The sequence below is a fragment of the Notolepis coatsorum genome (assembly GCF_963971535.1).
Source record: "Notolepis coatsorum genome assembly, chromosome: 4".
NCBI classification, from domain to species: Eukaryota; Metazoa; Chordata; class Actinopteri; order Aulopiformes; family Paralepididae; genus Notolepis; species Notolepis coatsorum.
Genome location: NC_140168.1, coordinates 165,492,279 through 165,518,551, shown reverse-complemented (window position 1 = coordinate 165,518,551; position 26,273 = coordinate 165,492,279). Strand labels below are relative to the sequence as shown.

The window sequence follows — 26,273 nt, the reverse complement described above, 5'->3', positions numbered from 1 at the left end:
ATGAATGTGCCAGTTGTATAAAAGCCATTACACCACGTGCAGTCGTGGGTTGTGAAAATTAGACCATGCCTAGGGGGGTCTAACGACCACCCCTAGGCATGGTCTAATTGTCACAACCCACTCCTGCGCGTGATGTAATGCTTTAAAACACACTTGAGTAATAGTAAAAAAGATTCTACTTTTAAATGTACTTAAGTACTAAAAAGTTAAAGTAAAAACTCTTTTTCTGACCATCTATTCTGTTTAATCAAAGAGCCCCGCTTTCTAGTCTTGCACAAGGACCAATCAGCATGGGTATGGGTGGGTTAATTTTCCATTGATGGGGATTTGATTGGCTGTTTTTAAATAAATTGCTTTCGCAGGATTAATAATGTTAACGTTAGTTCAGCCATAGAAACAAATATACTAATAAAAATGGTTGGACCTGCGAGATTTGTACTTTGTACTTTGTAGGTCTGCATTTTAAATGTAAGGAGTAAAAAGTATGTATTGTTTCTCTGAAATGTAATTGAGTAAAAGTACAAGTATACAAACCTAATAATACTTGAGTAAAGTACAAATCCCAAAAAACAGTACTTAAGTATTGTAACAAAGTACAATTACTCAAGTACTTTACACCCCTGCCGAGTCCTAACATGTATGTCCTGCTCCCATTTATCACCCCCCCCCACACCCACTATAGTCTCCAAGACCCACATCCTGTCTCCCTTGATCACTCCCTTTGTCCCCTGATCTATCAGTCACAACCCTTTGTCTCTCACCTCCAACACCTAAACCATCCCCCTTCCAGCCCCCACCTTTGTGTCTCAACCAACCTCCTTCCGATTTAGCCCCTCCCCTTGAAGCACCTACCTCCGCCCCCCCAATGTCTCACCATCCTATCTAATCACATCCTCCTTCCCACCTGGTCACATGGCCCCACTCCTTCCTGTCATCTATACACATCGACGTAGTCTGTGTCTCGTGGCACTCATTACAGGACCCCCTCTGGCCAGCGGTCCGTTGGGTCCCCTCTAAGCCAACAACCAGCAATCTGATCAAGCGAATTATTTCCCCAGGCATCCACCACAGTCTCTTCAGTACTATCAAACACAGGAAGAAAAGGTACACGATGTACTTTATGTTATAGCCATGTAATATATGTACATACTGTATCAGCAAAAGTCCAAAACAAATGCCCCGACCGGGAATTGTAGTGCTTTATTTGCATATTTTAAGTGAGAGCTTGCTGAACCAGCAGGAGCCAAGCAGATCAAAGTAGGATATTGTGTCTGACATGAGGGCGTGAGTAAAAGCCAGTAATCACCTCCTTTGCTTTTCAGGTGACAGTCATTTCTCCCGGGATTATGTCTTTAGCGCAATTGTAAACAAGCACATCCAACGTCTGCAGCTGATATCTGGCTGAGAATTCGCTCTATCTCTGCCACAAGCATCACTGAGACATCTATTAATAAATCAGTATTACCTCCCTCCTAAGTGCATTTGTCGCTTTTGGTCGACGACGGGCAGAACTAAGTATGCGAACGCTAGGGTCATCAGCTGGTTGAGGGTCAGCGCCAATACACCCAAACTACTCCTCTGTGACCCCCCCCACTCCTGAGTGAGCTCTCCGAGCTCCCTTTTCACCTGGGGCACCCAAACCCGACGAGGAAACACAACCCAACAGACGGCTATCAAATATTAAACGGCATTGCTGAGACTACTGGGGCCCGGTCACCAGTGTTGTGCTAGTTACTGAAAAATAGTAACTCAGTTACTTTACTAGTTACTTCATTTCAAAGTAACTTCGTTACTGTACTAGTTACTTACACCCAAAAGTAATGAGTTACCGTGAAAAGTAACAATTTAGTTATTTAAAAAAAAATTAAAAACAAAAGATTGCTCCCGAGTCCCATGCCCCAGATAGTACTCAAAATCGGTTGATCAACTTGACAGTTTCCATTCACATCACCGAACTCTGCTAAGCAATGTGGTCTAGATACAAACACAAATCTGACACAAATAAATGTTGTCCCGAGTCGATATAATAAGAAGTGCGCCGGTTGAAGGAACAGCCTTGATGTCGCCGGAGCGTTTCATTATAACCATTATAATTCAAGGGTACTACGACTATGCGTGCACCTCATGGTACCAAAGCACCTCAAAGGCGCTTAAAACAAAATTACAAACATCACAAAACAAACTGGTCAGACTACTACTTGACCTGAACCCCAGAACCCACCTCACCCCTGCCCACTTTGACAACCTAGGATGGCTTAGAGTAGACGACAGAGTACAGCAACTTGCAATGGGCCTGGTCTACAAGATACACTATACGACCGGGGTACCCATGTACATGTCAAAATACTTCCCAAAGGTCAGTGAATACCACAACCACTACACCAGAGGAAGCTCAACAAATCATGTAAAACCCAGATTCGGCTCAAACAAGGGACTAAACACGTTTCGCAATTATGCCACAACAATGTGGAACGCCCTACCCAAAGCTAGGGGTAACAGTACTGTATATTTGAATACCGTTTATGTCACAAATGTATCAGTACTAAATACCTATATGTCCCTATGCCATAAATGTCATGTATGTTGTGTATGTCATAAATGTCTATATGAATTGAAAATGGGGGACCCTGATGGAAACAAGACAAACGTCTTTCTCGGGTCTGCATCCCCTTAACAATTGTATGTATTGAGCCGTACTGTATTGTACCCATTCTGCAATCTGTTAAATAAAGTTTTCATTCATTCATTCATTCACCATCTTGCAAGTTGCAACGTTGTTTAAGATATCAATCAAAGCATTGCAACGTTAGAATAGTTAGGATATCAATTGTGCATGAAAGGACTAGATTTATATTGTTTGATTAGTATTATGAGATTCCCTGGCAGATTTCGTACAGTCAAAATCCGTTGATCAACTTGAGTTTCAGTGAACACATTGCACTCACCAAAGTCTGCGGTGGTCGAGATGTAGTAACGTTACGTTAGTCCAGTTGACTCCAGCAGCGCCTCAAACATGTTCTTTATCTCGTTTCCATGTTGTATATTAATTATCTCTCCAAGTAGTTGCTAAATGGTTTGTTAGTTTGTTACTGCGTTCTTTTTATGTAGATTCATAGCGAGCGTTTGTTTTGTTTACAATAGAGGGTTTATTTCTTTCCGTAGCCGCATTTCTGGTTTGCGCATTTCTGATTGGCCAGTGGCCAGACTCGCCTCGTATCATTCTACGCGGTGGGGATGAGGATAATAATAATAATAATAATAATAATCACTACCGCTCGCTCTCAATCTACGCCGTATATAACGCAAATAACGCAGTGACGAACCATTCAGTAACGTAAGTAGCGTTACTGAATTTCAAAAGTAATGCGTTAGAGTACTAGTTGCGGCAAAAAGTAACTTCGTTTCTGTAACGCGTTACTTTGTAACGCGTTAGTCCCAACACTGCCGGTCACACAGCAGGTCCAACCAAGCAGCACCCACCGTCTGAGCCAAAACAGAGCCATGCATGTTACGTTCTGGACACCGACCTCGGTCGGTGACCACCCACATTCCTGGCATATGTCACTGGGCTTGTCACCTGTCATTTCCCTGTCAATTAGTGCTGTCACTTAGGGGTGGTTCCTGATTGGCTGTCACGGGGGTGTGTGTGGAATGTTGGTATTTGGTCTCTATTTAACATACCTCTCTTCTGCTTGTCCATTGTCAGGTCTTCACTAATTGCGTTCGGGGGTAACGCGGACGGTTCTACTGTGGACCTCCAATAAGCTCCCATTTACCTTATCTTACACTTGTGCTTTTAGCACTTGTTCTCTCTTAGAATTTACTCTGTGTTCTTACTATTAAAGTCGAACCTGTTCAAGAGTAAACACTCTCTGTCTCTGTGATTGCCTTCAACCATTGGAATTCACCTACCTGCATTCTGACAGAAGACCTGACCATCAGAATTCCATGGAGGCCATCATGGAGATGCTCCGGACGCAGGGAGCAGCCCAGACACGGATGGAGGAACATCAGCAGCTGGTCAGCGCCGAGTTAATCCGACTCAATGGGGTCGTCGGATCATCCCAAGCGGTGGCGCAGTCGGCGTTGGCCACAGCTCGACAAGCCCAAGAAGGAGTGGCTGGTGTGCAGTCGGCGGCGGGGGAAGCAGCGCTCCACGCAGAGGAAAGTCGTGGGGGGTTCGGGGTCCAGGAGCGGTCCCGCGAACCACATCTGCAGGCGCCCGCTCGCTATGACGGATCACCGGATGGTTGTCGGGAATTCATCACCCAGTGTCTACTCGTTTTCCGGCTGCAACCACGATCATTTCCATCGGAGACAGCGCAGGTAGCGTATATTATCACACTGCTCACCGGCGAAGCTCTCTCCTGGGCTACGGCGGAATTAGAGGCAGGGGCGATAATCTGCGACAGTCTGGACGCCTTTACCCGGGAATTGAGAAGAGTATTCGATACTTCCCGGGTACTCTCGATCTTTGAGGCTGGTGGTCGTCTTCTCGACTGCCGGCAGGGCCTCCGCACTGTCGCAGCTTATGCTATCAAATTTAGGATCTTGGCTCGGGAGACAGCTTGGGCGGAGAACGTCTGCGTGGTTCTGTTCGTCAGGGGACTCTCAGCGCGGATGCGAGATGCTCTCTCCGCGCGTGAGATCCCCGAGCAGCTGGAAGTGCTGATCAACACCACCATCAAGATGGATAATCGGCACCGGGAGAGGGAGAAGGAGCATGTCAACAACACCCAGCCCCAGGTATGTTTTCCTTCTTCTCCTGGTGTTGATAATTCCATGCATTACACGAGTGGGCCACTGGGTGATGAATCCATGCAGCTTGGAGCGCTGTCGCTCTCGGACGACGAGAGGCAGCGCTTCATCAAAGAGCGACGCTGCTTCCGGTGCGGCCGCACCGGTCACCGCTTCGGCAGCTGTCGGGTCCAGGCTGTATCGGCTCGGCGCCAATCGGGGATGGAAGGTGCGCCGTCGGGCCTCGAGAGGGCGCCAGCAGGTGGGCTCATTCCTGCCAAAACCACGGACTCTCGCACATTTTTTGAGGTGGCGATCAACTGTGGGGGTGACATTAGGGGAACTAAGGCTCTCATTGACTCAGGGTCGGCGGGCAATTTTATTCACGTGGGATTGGTGAAGGAGTGGGGAACCCCGGTGGAGGACTTAGGGGTTCCCTTACCAGTCTATGCCCTGGACGGTCGGCCCCTGGGCAGTGGGAGCGTCACCCAGCGCACAGTTCCCTTACACATCCGAGTGGAGGGTGGGGAGTGGGAATGGGTTACTTTTTTTGTCATCTTTTCCCCCTATTCTGTCATGGTGTTGGGTCATCCCTGGTTGTCGTCATGTGTTCGTGTCATTAATTGGAGCACGGGCAAACTCTCAACGGCGGCCGACGTCAAGTCGATCGTCAGCGGGAGTTTGCCCAAACCCTTGTCTCCCCCCCCCTTTTCTCTTTTGTCTCCTCCCTCTTTCTCCAGGATGGTGGGGAGCGTGGCAGATTCTGATCTACCCTCTAATCCCGATTTAATAGGGGTGCCTGAGATCTATTGGGACCTGGCGGACGTTTTTAGCAAGACGCGTGCTAAAGCACTTCCGCCTCATAGATCATACGACTGTCCCATTAATCTTCTACCCGGTACCTCCCCGCCTCGCGGGCGAATGTTCTCTCTCTCACGCCCCGAAACCTTGGCCATAAACACCTACATAGAGGAGGCATTGCTTGCGGGGCACATACGCCCTTCCACTTCCCCTGCCGGCGCTGGCTTCTTTTTTGTTGATAAAAAGGATGGGGATCAGCGCCCATGCATTGATTATAGGGGATTGAATGACGTTTCCATCAAGAACCGATATCCTTTACCCCTCATGGACACGGCCTTTGAGTGCTTACAGGGGGCACAGGTCTTTTCTAAACTTGACTTACGTAATGCATACAACCTGGTCAGGATTAGAGAGGGAGACGAGTGGAAGACTGCATTTAACACACCCAATGGGCACTATGAGTATTTGGTCATGCCCTTTGGTTTGGCTAATGCTCCGGCAGTCTTCCAAGCCCTGGTTAACGACGTGCTGCGAGACTTGATTGGGGTGTCGGTGTTTGTCTACTTAGATGATATCCTGATTTTTTCTCGCGATATGGTGCAACACCAAATGCACGTTCGGGAGGTGCTAGACCGTCTCCTCAAGCATCAACTATTCGTTAAGGCTGAGAAGTGTGTGTTTCACACGGACACCGTGTCCTTCCTGGGCTTTGTGTTGACGAAGGGCGATCTGCGCATGGATCCAGCCAAGGTGAGTGCAGTTTTGGACTGGCCACGGCCTTCGTCGCTCAAGGGGTTACAACGGTTTTTGGGCTTTGCAAATTTTTACAGGCGCTTTATTCGCAATTTTAGCGCCTTAGCCAATCCCTTAACAGCTCTCACTAAGGCCTCTCTCCCTGGCTTGGAATGGTCGCCTAGGGCTGAGTCGGCCTTCTGCGATCTTAAACGTCGTTTTACATCCGCTCCTGTATTGATCCGCCATGACGCGGAGGTTCCGTTCATTGTGGAGGTGGATGCCTCTGACGTCGCGGTGGGGGGGGTGCTCTCTCAGAGATGCTTAAAGGATGGGAAAGTGCACCCGTGTGCTTTTTCTTCTCGCCGTCTGTCACCAGCCGAGCGTAATTACGACGTGGGTAATCGGGAGTTATTGGCGATCAAATTGGCACTGGAGGAGTGGAGACATTGGTTGGAGGGGGCGGCACATCCTTTCATTATTTGGACTGACCATAAGAACTTGGCTTACATCCAAGGGGCTAAACGCCTTAACGCTCGCCAGGCCAGGTGGACGTTGTTCTTCACACGATTTCGATATACCATCTCCTATAGACCCGGCTCCAAGAATATCAAACCTGACGCGTTGTCGCGCCAGTTTGATCTTCCTGGGCGGGAGGAGCAGCCCCATCCCATTATTCCACCGGCCTTGATTTTGGCACCCGTGTCTTGGGGCATAGAGAAGGTGGTAAGGTCGGCGCTAACGCGGGAGCCCGATCCTGGTGGGGGTCCTCCGGGACGGTCGTATGTTCCCAAGGTGGCGCGCTCACGCTTGCTACAGTGGGCACATGCGTCATCCCTCACCAGCCACCCAGGGGCAACCAGGACCCTGGAATTTATCCGTAGGAGGTTCTGGTGGCCGACAGTGGAGGGGGATGCGCGTTCCTTTGTGGTGGCCTGTCCGGTGTGCGCACGTAGTAAGACCTCTCGACGGGCACCGGCGGGTCTCCTCCGACCACTTCCTATTCCTAAACGACCCTGGTCACACATATCTCTGGACTTTATTTCTGGTCTTCCCCTTTCGGACGGGTTCACCACCATTTTGGTGGTGGTGGATCGGTTCTCTAAGGCGGCTTACTTCGTCCCTCTCCCCAAGCTTCCTTTGGCCCGGGAGACTGCTGATTTAATTATACAGCATGTCTTTCGGGTCCACGGGCTGCCAGTAGATATCGTGTCGGACCGGGGTCCTCAGTTCGCCTCCAGGTTCTGGAAGGCGTTTGCCGCCGGCCTCGGCGCCTCTGTCAGTCTGTCGTCTGGGTTCCATCCACAGTCGAACGGACAGACGGAGAGGGTCAACCAGGATTTGGAGGGGGTCTTGAGGTGTTACGTTGCCGGTAGTCCGGCAACGTGGAGTGGGAGGTTGGCTTGGGCTGAGTACGCGCATAATACCCTTCTCTCCTCTTCTACCGGTATGTCTCCCTTTCAGTGCCAGTATGGTTTTCAACCTCCTCTGTTTCCCGAGCAGGAGCAGGAGGCGGAGGTGCCCTCGGCCCAGGCACATGTGGCTCGCTGTCGCAGGACGTGGAAACAGGTTCGGAAGGCGCTACAGAAGGTTTCGGTTAGTACCCAACGGCAGGCTAACCGTAAGCGTCGTCCGGCTCCAGTTTACCGTCCAGGGCAGCGGGTTTGGCTTTCCACCCGGGATCTCCCTCTCCGGGTGGAATCCAAGAAGCTGGCTCCTCGCTTTATAGGACCATTTAAAGTGATTCATCGGGTTAATCCAGTGGCTTACAAGTTACGACTTCCGAGCTCTATGAGGGTTCATCCGACATTTCATGTGTCCCTGTTGAAGCCATTCCTCTCATCGCCCTTGGCCCCGCCACTGCCTGTGGTTCCTCCGCCCCGGTTTATTGGCGGTCAACCCATTTACACGGTGCGGAGGATACTGGGTTGTAGGCGGAGGGGTAGGGGGTTTCAGTTCTTGGTGGATTGGGAGGGGTACGGGATAGAAGAGCGTTCTTGGGTGCCTCAAAGGGATATTTTAGATCCCAGCCTGATCGTTGATTTCCGGCGGCTGAATCCCGAGGCTCCTAGGTGAACGTCTGGTGCCGTTCGTCGGGGGAGGGTACTGTTACGTTCTGGACACCGACCTCGGTCGGTGACCACCCACATTCCTGGCATATGTCACTGGGCTTGTCACCTGTCATTTCCCTGTCAATTAGTGCTGTCACTTAGGGGTGGTTCCTGATTGGCTGTCACGGGGTGTGTGTGGAATGTTGGTATTTGGTCTCTATTTAACATACCTCTCTTCTGCTTGTCCATTGTCAGGTCTTCACTAATTGCGTTCGGGGATAACGCGGACGGTTCTACTGTGGACCTCCAATAAGCTCCCATTTACCTTATCTTACACTTGTGCTTTTAGCACTTGTTCTCTCTTAGAATTTACTCTGTGTTCTTACTATTAAAGTCGAACCTGTTCAAGAGTAAACACTCTCTGTCTCTGTGATTGCCTTCAACCATTGGAATTCACCTACCTGCATTCTGACACATGCAGGGTGTAGCCTAATGCTAACTCTGCTCCACAGTTCAGACAGTCTCATTCTCCAATGGACATATGACAAAAAGGGCTTTCTCTTAGGGCCATTTGAGACCTTTTCGGGCAAAACATGTATATAGACAATATATTATAATATAATATTAATTATATATGTTTTATTGGGACGGTTGGTGAATCCCAAAATTGGCCTGAAAAGGTCTCAAATGGCCCTAAGAGAAAGCCCTTTTTGTCGTAAGTCCTTGGTGAATGAGACTTTGATTAGCTTTAACATTACCGCCTGTGTGTTTCGCGGGACCAGTATGTACTGTATGTAAAGTGTAGGATGTAGTCGGGAGACACTTCCTTGCCCTTGGTGCATCAAGTCGACCTTTTAGCAAATAGTTAATTATGCATTAAGCTCCCATGCAGGATTTCAATACGCTGTGCACACAGTACTGCACGGCTGGTACACCTCCATCATTCAGCATCCTAGATGATTAACCCTTTCACTGCCACACTACAGAAGGTTAACCCTTTACTATCACACTACCGACGGTTACCGTCGGTAGTGTGATAGTAAAGGGTTAACCTTCTGTAGTGTGGCAGTGAAAGGGTTAACCTGCTGTTCTGTTGCTGTGAAAGGGTTAACCTCCATCATTCAGCGTCCTACTGTCCTAGATGATTACCTGTCGAGTTTCTATGTCTTTTTTAAAGGCTCCATGAAATACAGTTCAGAGGTATTTTATAGTTTGTCATGACATTTTTTTTATGAGTCATCCTGCACACTGATATATATACACATTTGTACATCAAATGAAATGCTTTCTTGAATGACATTACAGTACAGCACATTGTAGTACTACTAAGCTAGTAGTACTCGGCCTGGTTAACGAAACCAATGTTGAGCGTTAGCTTGTTAGCTGTAAAAGTTTGTAGTGGTTAGTGGTGGTTCCCACTATACCAGGGCTCAGACGCGCCACGCCCATCCAAACTGTGCATTGTGCCCCTCGAGATTCTTGATATCTGGATTTTCTATTTTATAATAATTCTATGTCATCTTTTTCTTACAATATGTAGTTATGATCATTTTATATTTTACATCGGGGGTCAGAGGATGTAGCTGACAGCTTAGCGGTGTTGCTGAATTGGTTAGTAAGTCCCTGTCCCTTCATATTAGATAAGATAAGATAAGATATTCCTTTATTGATCCCCTTGGGGAAATTCAGGGATCATAGCAGCATGGGGGAGGGGGGAGGGGAGGTACAGGTAGTAGACATAATATGATGTAGACATGATACAGGTCATAGAATTATAGTACAGTGGAGAAGTACAAATTTAAATAGAATAAAATAGGCAGTGTAAACAATAATAACAATATAATTAACTCTGGGCATGCGCATAAGGGCAAGTAGGCAGTGTAAAAAAGTCAAGGTGCAAGATGAGGGTATGTATGTGTTACAAAGGGTCAGATTAAACTGAATATATATATTTATTACTTGAGATATATTGTATAATATTTGTATATCGTCTGATATCCCTTGTATATTCTTTGTACATATACACGGAATATCCCTTTACCTAGGTACAGGCCAGACCATAATATTCGTTCTCCTATTGGACAGCGACCCCTAGGCGCCAACGACCATACCCCCAATGTCGAGTTCAAAGCTACCGCTAAGACATGTCTCAACATGCCCAGGTTTGCGCAGTAATACGAGACAGAACTGAGGTTGGCACTAGATTATTCACCTTACGTATAAATACGTCGCAGGTGGATACAGAAGCACTTAGACCAAAAACGTTGAAGCCTTCACCACGATACAACGTGCCGTGAAGTGGGCCCCTTTTGCCCCTAAATAGAGCCTTGAGAACCGCGTGCGAATTGATAGCTAAAGTGTCAGAGTTTAACGCTGTATCGTCGAGTTCGACTTATTCTATTGTAAAGTAATAGTCTATTATGTATAGTGTATCGTGCGGCTACCGTTCTACAGTGACCAGCATTACCACCGGTTCGTCGTACCGAGCTAGTGCACTTATCCAGGCTGGGCGGCCTAACCTTGTGCCGCCATCCGAGGAGTCCTAGACGAGAACCGTTGGATATGTACACCGGAGAACCTACACCGACGAATGCAGAGCCTTTTCCGGCTGGATTATATTGCTTTGGTACTGTGGCTGCTGGAGCAGAGAACCGTCTACCCCACTGCTGTGTGGGATCTACCCTGTGAGGAGCACCGTCGAGCCCGCCTCTAGGACCCACAGAGGCTGGCTAGCTTTCATCCATGCTGCCATGCATACCGGAGTATAGCTGTTGCTTTGTCTACGGACCAAAGGATTATTGCACCGTCTCCTGTATCTGGAGTCTCTTTATTCCTCGTTGATCCAGACTTTGCTCCCGACAATTCCTCTCCCCTGCTGGCTTACAACCGGAGGGAACCCCCTTAGTATCTCCAGCTGACTACGAGTGTGCCTTATATAATTCTTATGCTACAGGTGGTATTAATTATACCCATCGTAATATGCTCATGGACTTACGCTCTTGACCTACTTAAGTGTTCTTCGCCATATAAGCGCAATTCATAATTCTCAATATTGTAACCTAATGTTGCTGCTCTGCTAATAAATACTTCTAAATATGACTTTATTTGTTAAGCCGTATTATTGTGTGGGTGTTCACCATATATACCGTGTACTGTATGGCCAGTAATTAAAGTACATAACTAAGTAGTGGTTTAATGATACCATACTCTCAATACAGTCAGGGAATTGTACCCCTCAGTTACATATGCCCTCTCATAAACAGTTCATGTTCATGGGTGTGTTAGGTGAATGTGTATTATGTGCTCAGGAGAGTATTGGTATTATACGGTATGTCCTGTTTTGTGTAGTAAAGTTAATTACATGATGATCAGCTATTAACCACACTAACCTTGTGTAATGCTAACCAACAACGAATAAGCTGACCATGTGATCCTCACGTAATAATGCTAACCTAATTCAGTGTACTGTTAGTGTTAGTGTATACTACTAATAATAATAGGTAGGAGAGCTGTGGGAATCCTAAGGCAGTGAGCCAATAGTTTTTACCACCACTATCACAGGTTATAGTTATCAAAACATTGAATTATATATGATATCAAGATGCAGAGGAAAATATCATCATTCTTCAAAGAACAACAGAGAGCCCCAGCCCTGTCCTCAGTGAGTAGGTTGATAATGCAAGGTAAGGGATAGGTTATCTTAGGTGATCTAGGCTATTTCTCCTTCATGGAAATGTATGTAGATTGTATTTAATTATGTGTTCCCGACACTTTTATATGGCCATTTCAGACCAATCAAGGGATGATGATGAGCAGGCAGTTAAAGGTGTTGCTGATCTGTGTGAAGCAGGTAAGTGAATAGCCTAACGAGGATTCTCAACAACAACAATAGATGATGATGATGATGATGATGATGATGATGATGATGATGATGATGATGATGACGACGACGACAAAAGGAAGTGGTTTGATAAATGAAAGCCACAAGCCATTACTCATCATGTCTCTTGATTTAGCCCCAAAACAGCATTCCTGTGATTCTTGTTGCCAGAAAATACAATTTGCCAGCTGGGTTATAGTATCAAATAACAAGTTATGTTAAATGTTAGATCATGTACTATCCTTTCAAATGTTTTAGCACCTGTAATATATACTTTCAAATGACGTGTGTTCTAGATGTTGAAGCCTAGTATCCTTTCAAATAACAAGTGTTTTAGATGTTGTTTCTTTTCTTTTTGTATTAGCCCTGGCCCTAACAATTCCACAAGGTCTGGAAATGTGACTAATGGCTGTAAGGAAGACTTTGGGCACCAACAATTCAAACATTTTCCATCGAATAACATTCATTGAAACAATCACCTCGACTACTCCTCTATTCGTTGCCTTCTCCTTAAAGGCTCATTGTGTCCATGTAAACCCACTCCACTGTATCTCATCACAAACTCTAATGAGATGCTGGTCACATTTCCAAATTGACTGAATGCTGTTAGTTGACAGTGAGCAATGATAGCATGATGTTCAGGGGCGACAGTGGCTCGGGAGGTAGAACAGTCGTCTGGTAATCCGGAGGGGTCGGTTCGATTCCCGCTCCTCCTGGGCAGCATGTTGAAGTGTCCTTGAGCAAGACACTTAACCCCTATCTGCTCCCGATGAGCAGGTCTGCACCTTGCATGGTTGCCTCCGCCATCGGTATATGAATGTGTGAGTGAATGGGTAAAATGTGAGGAACAAATTGTAAAGCACTTTGGATAAAAGCACTATATAAATGCAGCCATTTACCATTATGATGTGCCATGTCATTATTGCTGCAGGAAGTAGGAACAGTGCTGCATGGATCCTCTACCTCAGTGGTTCAGAAACTGCTTCAGGTCAAAACCCCCAGATTGATACATAATACTGATGCGATTTGGTCCCAGGGACCCCCGTCTGAGAAGGGACCAGCTCTATCTTTAATCTTTCAAAATGTTCAGTTGCTATCGCATGCACTTATCTGTGTTTCACTACACATATGAGTGCATGCTTACCAACTGTATTGCAACACTACTATCATCGACATCTAAGAAGGGAGATCCCCCCTTGAATGGCCCTTCTAAGGTTTCTCTCCTCCACATTGCCTGTGGTGCATTTTTTCCTATTGCTAGGTTTTAGTGAGTTTTTCCTTACCTTCGCGTGGGGTATGTCTGGGAGTGTTGTATTTATTTTGCATTTATTTTAAAAATGTTGGACTTTATGGTGTTTTTGTTTTGTTCTTGATTTATTGTGATGTTTCTTCTTGACTTGTTTAACACTTTTGCGGCCACTGGGATGAGTCTAATTAATATCAAGAGGACCGGGAAATGTAAACAGACGTGGGGCTGTTTGTAGAACTAAATCTATACTTTATAGTATTGCTATCTGTCCATTCTCATTGTGAATTGAGACCATAAACCGTCCCTTCATAATGGGCTAATAGCTAATAACGTTAAATCCAATGGAATTTCGGTTATAGATACGCTCCAGTTAAAACTCAAACTGCATATGATCGGCACGATCCTCACACATGTATGCATGAAAGGGGGGGGCGAGGGACATCGTTTCTGATTATTGATTACCAATAACCGCGTTAGCCTCATTAGCCTCATAGGCCGAACGCCTGGATGGCTATCAAAACAAGGCCCGATCGGGATGTACTTTACGTGAAAAAGATCTTACTGTGGTCCGGTGGGATCCCTCAGAGCATTTCCCCGTTATCGATCGCCATCTGGTAGATCGATATGTCCATTGGCTGATGATAAATCCCCTTATTGCATGGTGAAATCTGCGATGCAAAACGTAATCCAAGCTACAGGCTGCAGATCCAGAATCGAGCTAACATAAAACTCCATTGAAAGTAAAAAAAAAAATAGTCCACCGTTCGGCCACAGGGAACACTGCATTATTGCAATAGCGCCCCTAAGAGGATCTGGCCGGTATTGCACTTTGTCGAATTTAAAGAATAGGGTAAATCTGCAGTGCCGCTCGGCGACCTTGAATAGGTTATTAAAATGGAATAAAAGCAATAACAACTTGCCACGGATTTATCCGTGCTTCTGTCCACAACGGGTGGAATCGAAACACGGAGATCTCCGTTGTTCGTCCCCATTGTGTTAAAGAAGACGTGTCCGGCCCATGGGGACATTTGTTGTCGGGCCTTACAAATACATTTGATTTGATTTGATTTGATTTATGTAACGTTAGATATAATCTAGTATCTGTGTGTGTGTGTGGGGGGGGGGGGGGGGGTCGATTGGGAGGGTTCTCTTTATTTCTTTTTATTATTATCAATTATTGTATCTATGTACCTTAAAGATGTGAGTTACATTTATTTAAAGTCTTATGTTTGTTTATATTTTTTGTCTGTCACAGAGAAGTAAGCCTGTTTGTGTCGCTTATTATTATTTTTTATTCTCTTTTTTTATTCTCTTTTATTTTCCCTTCAATGTATTTTTTGTGTTCTTTTTGGATGTTTGAAAATGTTAATAATTTTTTTTAAATAAAGATATAATCTAGTCCCACACGGACCCCCACACGGACCCCGGGGGCTCCTCCTCAAACCCCAGCGTTTGATCATCACCGATCTAGCCTACTTACACCAGCAGCCTGTGATCCAACCCCAGCAGCTCATGTATCTGCCCCGGCTACATCCAATACCTGCACTGCCCTTCAATCTAAATGAGCCCGGGTGATCTTGTTCCTGGCCTGCCTCAGCCTTTAGACAGGAGGAGGGCACAGCGATGCTTAGGCCTAAATGATGAAGATCGGCTCGTGGCATGATTCATTTTAGAGGGCGATATCGATGCATTTGACAGAAAAACATATGAATGTGTGCTCGGGTGGAATGGTGTCAAAATGTGTATTTCATCGAGCAGAAATGAAAGTGTTCTCAATATATCTTAATTTGTCATCGCACACAAAGACACAAACACACACACGCTAACACACACTATCTGTTCATTGGGCCAATACCAACTAATAGGAGGTATGTTATCTCCTGTCGTGTGCTATTTATTGATTCCATAAATTTTTATCTCATCTTAATTTCCATCTCCTTGCAAATGCCTGCAGTCCTGCACATCCCCTCCCAACCCACACACACAAAGACACAAACACACACACGCTAACACACACTATCTGTTCATTGGTCCAATACCAACTGTAACTGAGGGGTACAATTCCCTGACTGTATTGAATAAGTATGGTATCATTAAACCACTACTGTCTTATGTACATTACTACTGGCCATACAGTACACAGGTATATGAGATGAACACGTCCACAATAACACGGTTTCACACAAGTACTCGTTTAGAAGAATATTTATTAGCAGCAATAATATTATATTACATTACTTTACTTAGAGTCGCGCTTGTAAGGCGAAGAATGTGCATGAATAGGTCAAGAGCGTAAGTCCATTAGAATATTACGCAGGAGATAATGAATACCACCTGTATCGTAGGAATTATATCTATGGTACACTAGTAGGGCAGTGGGAGATACTAGTAGGGTCCCTCCGGTTGTAGGCCAGCAGGGGAGAGGATTTGTCTGTAACGAAAGTCTGGGTCAATGAAGAATAAGGAGACTCCAGGTACAGGAGACAGTGCAATAATCTCTTGATCCGCAGACGAACAACAGCTATTCTCCGGTATGCAGCTCCGCATGGAAGAAAGCTAGCCAGCCTCAGGCGTCCTAGAGGCGGGCTCGACGTTGCTCCTCACAGGGTAAATCCCACACAATTGTGGGTGTAGACGATTATCCGCTCCATCAGCTACAGGACCAAAGCAAATATAATCCAGCCGAAAAGGGCTCTGTAGTCGTCGGTGTAGGTTATCCAGTGTACATATCCACACGGTCCTCGTCTAGGGCTCCTCGGATGACGGCACCAGGTTAAGCCGCCCAGCCTGGATAAGCACACTAGCTGGTACGAGGAAGCGTTGGTAATGCTGGTCACTGTAGAACGGTAGCCGCACGATACACTATACATAAATAGACTATTACTGAAATAATAGAATAGGTCGAACTCGACGATACAGCGTCAAACTCTGACACTTCAGCTATCAATTCGCACGCGGTCTCAAGGCTCTATTTCGGGGCAAAACGGGCCCACTTCACAGCACGTTGTATCGTGGTGTGAGGCTTCAACTTATTGGGTAACAGTACTTCTGTATTCACCTGCGCCGTATTTATACGTTAGGTGAACAATCTAGTACCAGCCTCATTTCTGTCTCGTATTCTTGCGCAGAGCCGGTCATGTCCAGGCATGTCTTTGGCGGTGACTTTGAACTAGACATTGGGGGTATGGCAGTGGCGCCTAAGGGACCGCTGTCCAATAGGAGAACGAAATATTATGGTCTGTACTAGGTAAAGGGATATTCCGTGTATATGTACAAAGAATATACAAGGGCCATCAGACGATATACAAATATTATACAATATATCTCAAGTAATAAATATATATATTCGGTTTAATCTGATCCTTCGTAACACCAACTGATAGGAGGTATGCTATCTCCTGTAGTTTGCTATTTATTGATTCCCTAAATGTTTGTGAAGTGCATGGTTGGTGGTTCCCAGCTGTGTGTGTAAACTATGCTTTGCTTGCTTCATATCACAACTGGGGTAAATTAACATAGACTGAAACAAACTTTTGATCTCCCAGGCGATGGTACGTCATGTAATTTTATTTTACTTACTCAGAAGCATTTTATATGACCTAAACATAAAAATCCAGGTCATTTATTTGTCAACTTCAAAACAACAGCAAAATATATATTCATTATTTTAACTCCACGTTGCATTTGATTCTTCATGGTAAACTGACAGTTGGACCATTTCAACAACTTTGGGGTAAGTGTTTGACAAATAAATTGCCTGGATTATATGTGTGGGTAATACAAAATGCTTAAGAGTAAGTAAAATGAAATTACATGTTTATGTTTATGTTTATTTAGGATCCCCATTAGCTTTTGCACTTGACAAAAGCTATTCTTCCTGGGGTCCGGCAAATGACGTACCATTGCCTGGGATATCAAAAATTTGTTTCAGTCTATGTTCATTTGCCTGGCTGTGATATGAAGCTAGCAAAGCGTAGCGGTAGATATACAGCAAGAACCATTAGTTCCATCTTTGATTTAAGGGCATCTGAACCAGTTTTAGGTACATGCATGCCCCAAGCAATACAGGCTAATACTAGCAAAGGTCACACTACAATACGTCTAAGGCCTGTATACATAATAATACTGGAATATGGGAAATAAAGATATATATCTCCAGAACCAAGTCATATTTTACATTAAAGGAACAGCGTTCAGCTGCTCGGCTCCCAGACTCTGGAACTCCCTGCCCCCACACATCCGATAGTCAGACTCACTCTCATCATTCAGATCACAATTGAAAACCCATCTGTTGAAACTCGCATATTTACTATAACCTCCGTCACTGCCCAATACCCCCTGCTGTTTGTTTGTCTGTGATTTTAACTTCACTGTTTTTTATACTTCTTGTTGTTTATCATATTCTTTTCTTAACCTTGTCTTTTAACTGCGTTGCATACTGGGCATACAGTACTCACTATAACTGTACCCTGTGTGCCACTGTTTTACATTTCATACTTATACATTGTTTGTCTTGTTTTTAACTCCACTGACACTTTTGCCAAGATCATTGTTTTAATCTTGACTGTTTTGTTTTTATGCTCTGTAAGGTGAGTAGGTGACCTTGGGTGTTTTGAAAGGCGCCTCCAAAAAAAATTTATTATTATTATATTTTACATTAAAGGAACATGCCAACATTGTGGGCAATGCGCCTACCATCGAGCTAGGAAGATTGAAAGAGAAGAGCTGAAAAATACAGAAAGCCCAAGAATAAATAGAATAAAAAATAAATAAAATGGGGGTCCATGACCCAATGTGGATCTATTTGGGGGTAAACTAGTGCCAGGCAAAAATGAAATAACAAATCATTACGTTTGGTACATACAGAGTCACCAATAGTACATACTGGTAATGGAACCTCTCCCAATAACCTCTTAACGTTACATACGGTTAGAAAAACATGTGTAAAACACTCCTTTTCTGTGGTATTGTTATCAACTTTGGACCTGTACTATATAAGACTTCAGGCTATGGACCCATTGTGTTTTCCAGCTCCAACCTTTCAGCTGGAACTATTTAGCAGGCATCTGTTTGCAAAATCATTCAAAACCTTTATTTCAGTGTGCTCAAACCTCTGTAACTCTATTACAGTAGCACTCAGAGTGATCCTTCCTGTTGTGGAAAACAAGTCAGAATGTTTCCTTTCAACAGAGGCCAGACTTGTGCATCTGCTACAAATAGTTCCAGAATAGTGGCCAATTTACTTTCAGAATGCAATCAACAGGCGTTTTATGCTAAATGTACATGCCTGGAAGCTCAGAGTAGTTTGAATTTCCTGAAACAAGACGGGCTGCTCATGCCCTTTCCCCCACTCACTCACTCACTCACTCACTCACTCACTCACTCACTCACTCACTCACTCACTCACTCACTCACTCACTCACTCACTCACTCACTCACTCACTCACTCACTCACTCACTCACTCACTCACTCACTCACTCACTCACTCACTCACTCACTCACTCACTCAGCTAAGTACTAGTACGCACTAGAATGGAGTGAAGCAGTGGTGTCTGGCTGCTTCGCCAGACAACTAAACAACTAAACATCCAACTGTGTGTCTGACTCTCACCTAAAAGGACAATATATAACGTATATCACGGCATACATACCTTATGTATACTGCACCTTATGTGTATACTGTATACTTCATCAGAGCATATATTTAGCATTTAGCATTTTTTTTATTATATATTAGATTATATATATTGTAACTATATTTATTGTAGGGCAAATATAACTGAGAGGGCAGGGCATACATACCCTCATCTTGCACCTTGTTGCCCATATGCGCATGTCCAGAGTTAATTATATTGTTATATTGTTTACACTGCCTTTTTTTATTCTATTTTTATTTTTACTTCTCCACTGTACTATAATTCTATGACCTGTATCATGTCTTCTACTACTGTATCTCCCCTCACCCCTCCCCATGCTGCTATGATGCCTGAATTCCCCCCAAGGGGATCAATAAAGGAATATCTTATCTTATCTTAACGATCAAAGTAGCCTATAGACTGAAGATGCACACAAACACCATGAATTAGACTCATTCAAGAGCCACATGATATTGCTTGGGAGCCACAGGAGTCTGTGTGTGTGTGTGTGTGTGTGTGTGTGTGTGTGTGTTTGTGTGTTTGTGTGTGTGTGTGTGTGTGTGTGTGTGTGTGTGTGTGTGTGTGTGTGTGTGTGTGTGTGTGTGTGTGTGTGTGTGTGTGTGTGAGTGTGTGTGTGTGTGTGTGTGTGTGTGTGTAGTGTGTGCGTGCGTGCGTGTGTGTTCATGTGTGTATGTATGTGTGTGTGTTTGTATGCCCTGCTTTGACTAGGCTTACTGGCTCTTGTGTGTTGACTTCTGTTCATATATTGCAAAGTAAAAGCAAGTAAGCTCTAAATATAGAAGAACAAATAATAATTTAGCCCTCAGATATATATATTCTAATATTTCAGCACCACCTGGCACCTTTGACATATCGCCCACCAGTTTAGAGTATCATAGTTACATGCCTCAATGGGCTTCACGGGCCAACGCCACCTGACCTTAACCCATCCCAACGATATGTGCTTACCGTCTTCTTCAGAGTCAGACAGATATCAATTTCCTCTCTGCACGTTCAGTAAAAGTTATAGGGCTGCAAGCTAGCAGGTAACTCTGGAAGAGGTGTTTTAGGCCAACAGCTAGGCTAGCTGGTCCGTATCCGCTTCTATTAATTCTTGCAGCCAGATAGCTTTCTACTGAACACACAGCGAGGAAACTGGTATCTATCTTCTTGTCTGACTCTGGAGAAGACGGTAAACACATTTCCCATACAGTTGCCGTGCCCTTTCAAGCACACTGGTGTTGGAGAAAGATCTGCCCACTGAATCAATTCAGCAGCATATTGAAAATCGGGATGCACTCGGCTAGGTCGTAATGGAGTATTAGAACATAAGCAGGCAGTTGCATTGCTGTTTAGTCCAAAATCTGTTTAGTACAAACTAAATCGCTAGTAAGCCAATACTAAGCCTTATCATTTTGTAGTGTGTACTGTACAGTGTGTGGAAACAAAATATCAACATGCTACAGTACATGACACTTTCAACAAACTACATTCAAACCATACTGGTGTATTGATTTTACTACTCATGTCCCACAGAATTCATGGGTATTTGTGATATTGATACATTCCGTTTGCATTATTCCAATGTCTAATCATTCAAACCCAGAGAATGGTATAACATTCTGATATTGTAGTAGGCCTGTACTGATTCTCAAGAAAGAAAACTGCCTAGTCCTACACCATTTTCAAATACAGTCTACTGAAACAACATAGCCTATGCAGCAGGTGCTACACAAATAGTGCACACACAGAGTGATTTCAGCACCACGGACAGAGCACACAGACACACTATTCAACCACTCTAAAATAATAGCACTTATTATTAGAACAACACCAAGAACTAGAACTCATCAAACGCTCTCACTTCGATTCTACAGCCAGTGATTTCAGCACCATGGACAGCACACGGCCAGATTTGCTTCTATTTATGACTACTCAAAAAGAATAGCTGTATTATTACACCATTCTGATTGACAAGCTAAACGCAATTGGTTTTGATAGTCTATCAGTGAGCTGGATACAATCCTACCTGGAGGGGAGAGAACAGATGGTGGAGGTAAACGGTACCCTATCCCCCCCCCCTCACAGTGAGCTGTGGTGTTCCACAAGGAAGCATACTAGGACCGCTATTATTCCTAATTTATGCAAATGACATGTCGTCAGCTTGTGACTGCAACTTGTTCCTGTTTGCGGACGACTCAGCCCTGCTGGTCTCTGACAAGAACAAGTTACAGGTTGAAAAAGCCCTCAGCTCGGAACTAGGCAAAATCTGCATATGGCTCGCCGACAACAAACTATCATTACACATGGGCAAAACAGAGTCCATTCTCTTCGGTTCAAATAACAAACTCAGCAAGACCGACTGAATGAATGAATGAATGAAAACTTTATTTAACAGATTGCAGAATGGGTACAATACAGTACGGCTCAATACATACAATTGTTAAGGTGATGCAGACCTGAGAAAGACGTTTGTCTTGTTTCCATCAGGGTCCCCCATTTTCAATTCATATAGACATTTATGACATACACAACATACATGACATTTATGGCATAGGGACATATAGGTATTTAGTACTGATACATTTGTGACATAAACGGTATTCAAATATATAGTACTGTTACCCCTAGATCCTGACAGAGTATATACATATGATGGGGAGGGGACTGTACATTAGGAGGGGGTGGTTGGGTGGGAGAGAAATATACATACGGCGGGGAGGGAATATATACATGCGGTGGGGAGGAGACTGTCTATTAGGAGGTGGTGGGGGTTTTGGGCATTTACGGTGGCCAGTTTCGAATTGCAGTCTCCCGTAGGTGCTCTTTAAGAGCGGTTTTGAATGTGGGCAGGGATTCACATTCCTTTACTGCTTTGGGTAGGGCGTTCCACATTGTTGTGGCATAATTGCGAAACGTGTTTAGTCCCTTGTTTGAGCCGAATCTGGGTTTAACATGATTTGTTGTGGTATTCACTGACCTTTGGGAAGTATTTTGACATGTACATGGGCACCCCGGTCGTATAGTGTATCTTGTAGACCAGGCCCATTGCAAGTTGCTGTACTCTGTCGTCTACTCTAAGCCATCCTAGGTTGTCAAAGTGGGCAGGGGTGAGGTGGGTTCTGGGGTTCAGGTCAAGTAGTAGTCTGACCAGTTTGTTTTGTGATGTTTGTAATTTTGTTTTAAGCACATTTGAGGTGCTTTGGTACCATGAGGTGCACGCATAGTCATAGTACCCTTGAATGAGTGCTCCTGCCAGAGTCTTCAGGGTATTCTTGTTTACCAGAGAGGAGATCCGGTACAAGAATCTAGTTCGTTGGTTGACTTTTTTTATTACATTGGATGCCATTTTGTCACAGGAAAGATTTGCCTCTAGGATGGAACCCAGGTAGGCAAGAGCACAACATATTTTTCTATTTACTATTATAATACAGTTAACCACTCTCTCCTGTAAGGGCCTTTCTTTTTCTTTGTTTTATCCCTCTCTCCTCCACCCTTTCTCTTTCTTCCACTGTCCATCTTGACATCAACGTTAATTGACTTTCGCTCTACTGTATCTCTCCGGAGTCCCTCACTACCTGGCTCACTGCCTGGCTGTTATTCTGCATCTGAGTGCCGTCTGCCATTCCATTCGCCACCTTCGGTGTCAATCAGTTGTATCGCCTGGTCCCGCCTCCACCAATCACAAGCGGCAGCACGGCTCCATTGTGTGTGTGTGATCCGCGTGAGGGAGAGAGTCAGATAGTTCTCCAACTCTGTCGCAGACAGTGAAATCCTGGTTGTTCCCCACCCACCTAGGTTATCTAACTATCGCGCCGCGCGGCCGCCACAACTAGAAACAATGGCCTGGCAAAAAAAAAAAAAAAAATTATAATACATTTTTTTTTTTTTTTTATATAATTTTTTTTTTTTTTTATCTGTGCAGGCCAGGCCACCGGGAAAACTCCCGGTGCTCCCGATGACCAGTCCGGGCCTGGCTTAGAGTATACGACAGAGTACAGCAACTTGCAATGGGCCTGGTCTACAAGATACACTATGCGACCAAGGTACCCATGTACATGTCAAAATACTTCCCAAAGGTCAGTGAATACCACGATCACAACACCAGAGGGAGCTCCACAAATCATGTTAAACCCAGATTCGGCTCAAACAAGGGACTAAACACGTTTCGCAATTATGCCACATCAATGTGGAACGCCCTACCCAAAGCTGTAAAGGAATGTGAATCACTACCCACTTTCAAAAACACTCTGAAAGAACACCTACGGGAGACTGCAATTCAAAACTGGCCCCTACAAATGTCCTAACCCAGTTGTACAGTAAATGACCAAGCATGGCTTTGTCAGTATTCCAATGTACAGTGTACAGTGTGTGTGTCCCCCCTACCCAACCCCCCCCCCCCCCAACCTCCAATGTGCAGCCCCCACCCACCCACCCAACCTCCTCCAATGTACAGTTTCTACGTCAAATGTATATACACTCTTTTTCTGGAAATGTTTGTATCACAAACAGTACTGTATTTGCAAATCTGATATGTCATAAATGTATAGATGTAGCAGTACTGTCTATCTGTATGTCATGTATGTCATATATGTTATGATGAATTGAAAATGGGGGACCCTGATGTAAACAAGACGAAAGTCTTTCTCTGGTCTGCATCCCCTTAACAATTGTATGTATTGAGCTGTACTGTACTGTACTGTACCCATTCTGCAATCTGTTAATACACTTTTCAATCAATCAATCAATCAATCAAAACAATGACAAGCATCGTGTATAGAGAGCTCATGAGCTGATTTCAGCACCATGGACAACGGACGCAGAAACAGTGCAGTGTTAATTCAAACGCAATACCATGGGGCCACTTGCTGACTCAGCTGGTCATCAGTGTCCAATGGCGGGTGCGGGCCTCGAGGGAACTATTCGCTCGTAAAATAAATATGTCAAGTAGGTTACGTGCAGTCACGAATTGAAGCGACGCAAAGCCCGTCGGCGAACGCCACCCATCTTTGAAGAGATAACCGTATTTCCTCTCTCTGTGTTCAGAGAACTGATGACGTGGTGTTGGTCACATAATAATTGTGGTAGTATTTTGGGTGTCAACAAACTGGCGACAGCTTTGCTAGAGCTCACTAATTAGTTCCTCCCTTACCATTCCAGCAGCCACAGTACAAGGGTTTGGCACACGAGGGGATATTAAAAGCAATACAATCCTCTTACGGTGGCTATGGACTATAGCAGTGTGTGTGTGTGTGTGTGTGTGTGTGTGTGTGTGTGTGTGTGTGTGTGTGTGTGTGTGTGTGTATGTGTGAGAGAGTGAGTGATAGAGAGTGAGAGTGGGTGAATGTGTATGTGTGTGTGAGAGAGAGAGAGAGAGAGAGAGAGAGAGAGAGAGAGAGAGAGAGAGAGAGAGAGAGAGAGAGAGAGAGAGAGAGAGAGAGAGAGGGGGGGAGAGAGGGGGGGAGAGAGAGAGTGAGTTAGAGAGAGAGACATTATATTATATTGTCATTCGTTTTACATGTTTTTATTACGTGTCTGCATGCAGCCTGGGAATGGCATTTTTTGCTATAATATCACACAGATAGCACACACGGCCTGTGCGAACATGAAAATAAAGGTAGTATATTGCACTTAGACCTTAATGGTTTAAAATAAATTATGTAAATAAAAATATAAAATACGTCCTCCTTTTGGCACTTTTGATTAAAAGCATAATTTGTCTGCGGTAAAGTCCACAACAAGCCTATTAAATATCCGGTTTTAAATAGCCGAGGGTGACTGTCGAAGGCTATACTGCTGCTGGTCTATGGCAACCAAAGGGTATAGGCTAGCCTGAAGACGAAGAAAACACACACACGTCGTTGAGCTCGAGTAGGGATTTAGGAAAGGATCCCCCATATACAGTATATCGTAATGCTGCAGTGAAGAGGGTATCCCCACCTCCCCTTCCCCTGACCTTGTCGGAAAACACGATTTGAACGCAAAACATGTCAGTTGTTGAGCTGCTCACGGATGATGACGCACGGGCTTCGGTGAAATTGAACGGTGAATCATTTGACGAAATGCTTCTTCTTCTTCCGAAACGTCGAATCTGAATATGGGGTATTTGCTGTGTAACATATTTCGTTGCACACATGCGACATCGGCGTAAAATGGACGTGTATTCCAATCGGATATATGTTCACGCACCGGGATATGACTCGGTTTAGAGTAAAAAATAATAATAATAAAAAAAAATCCACGATCGTCCAGGGAGAGAACGGCCTTGGGCCAAAGATTCGTTCGGTTTTAGTGTCAAACTCTTCACCGAGATTTGGATGTGGAAATATACCGTATAGTGTCGTGAGCATCTCCACTATTACTGTGAAATGGCAGAGGGCGATACGATTGCGTTCTGTCAAATTAGACGCACCCCGCCCTCCCCATGCGAATCTAATCGTAAATGGAGAAACTGTACGATATAAAAAGGCAAATTCAATCTGGATTCTCTGCAGCAGAGCAATGTCCAGTAAACCGTGAATGAAAGGCCATTCATACACCTGCTCCTCCCAGCAACCTACAGAACTAGCGCCGTCTGGACAGCTCCTCTCTGGGCTAGAAGAGGCTTCAGCCCCCCCCCCCCCCCCAGAAACAGGACTTGTCATAAGGACACAATGAAAGGTTCTGGTCCGCCTTACCTTTTCCTGTGCCCTGCTTAGCCTCTTTTGGACGTTTTTCGCGAAAATTCCCGTCTTTATTTCAGCCATGGCTGCTGGAACTGAAACGGGATGAACGACGGTTCAGCACCAAGGCTAGAGAAATTATGACAGACGGCGAAAGAGAGGGGGGAGGAGGCGCTCTCTTAAAGAGACAGTGGTGCAGATTCCCACTCTCAACTCTTTGCGTCTTGTTCTACCAAAATTGTTTTATTATTTGACTAGTACGCATTGTCAGTCTTAGAAACCCATACGGTAATAATTATATTCCCGATTCTGGGTGTGACAGAGATAACTGAACGTTTTTTTTATTAGAATTTTCTCAAAATTGTCCATGACCATTGTGACCACCTCATATAGAGAAACAACCCTATAGGTTTTGGTGACCCCATGACTTTTCCTCTCTAGACATCAGGCCACGCGTGTAGTTTTCTAATGAATTTACTGTAATTCCTAGAGATACTGCTCCTCACAGAGAACAAAATTGCCAT

General features: G+C 44.8%; 1 protein-coding gene across 1 annotated transcript in view; it reads right to left on the bottom strand.

Moving 5' to 3' along the window:
- amph (amphiphysin) overlaps positions 1 to 25,833 on the bottom strand; it is a gene marked incomplete at both ends in the record, with an annotated part of 236,164 nt that extends 210,331 nt beyond the window's left edge. The window contains one exon of the mRNA XM_084312153.1: positions 25,765 to 25,833. Within this exon, the coding sequence (XP_084168279.1) occupies positions 25,765 to 25,833 (69 nt within the window). The remainder of the gene's footprint in view (positions 1 to 25,764) is intronic.
- Positions 25,834 to 26,273: the final 440 nt, after the last annotated feature.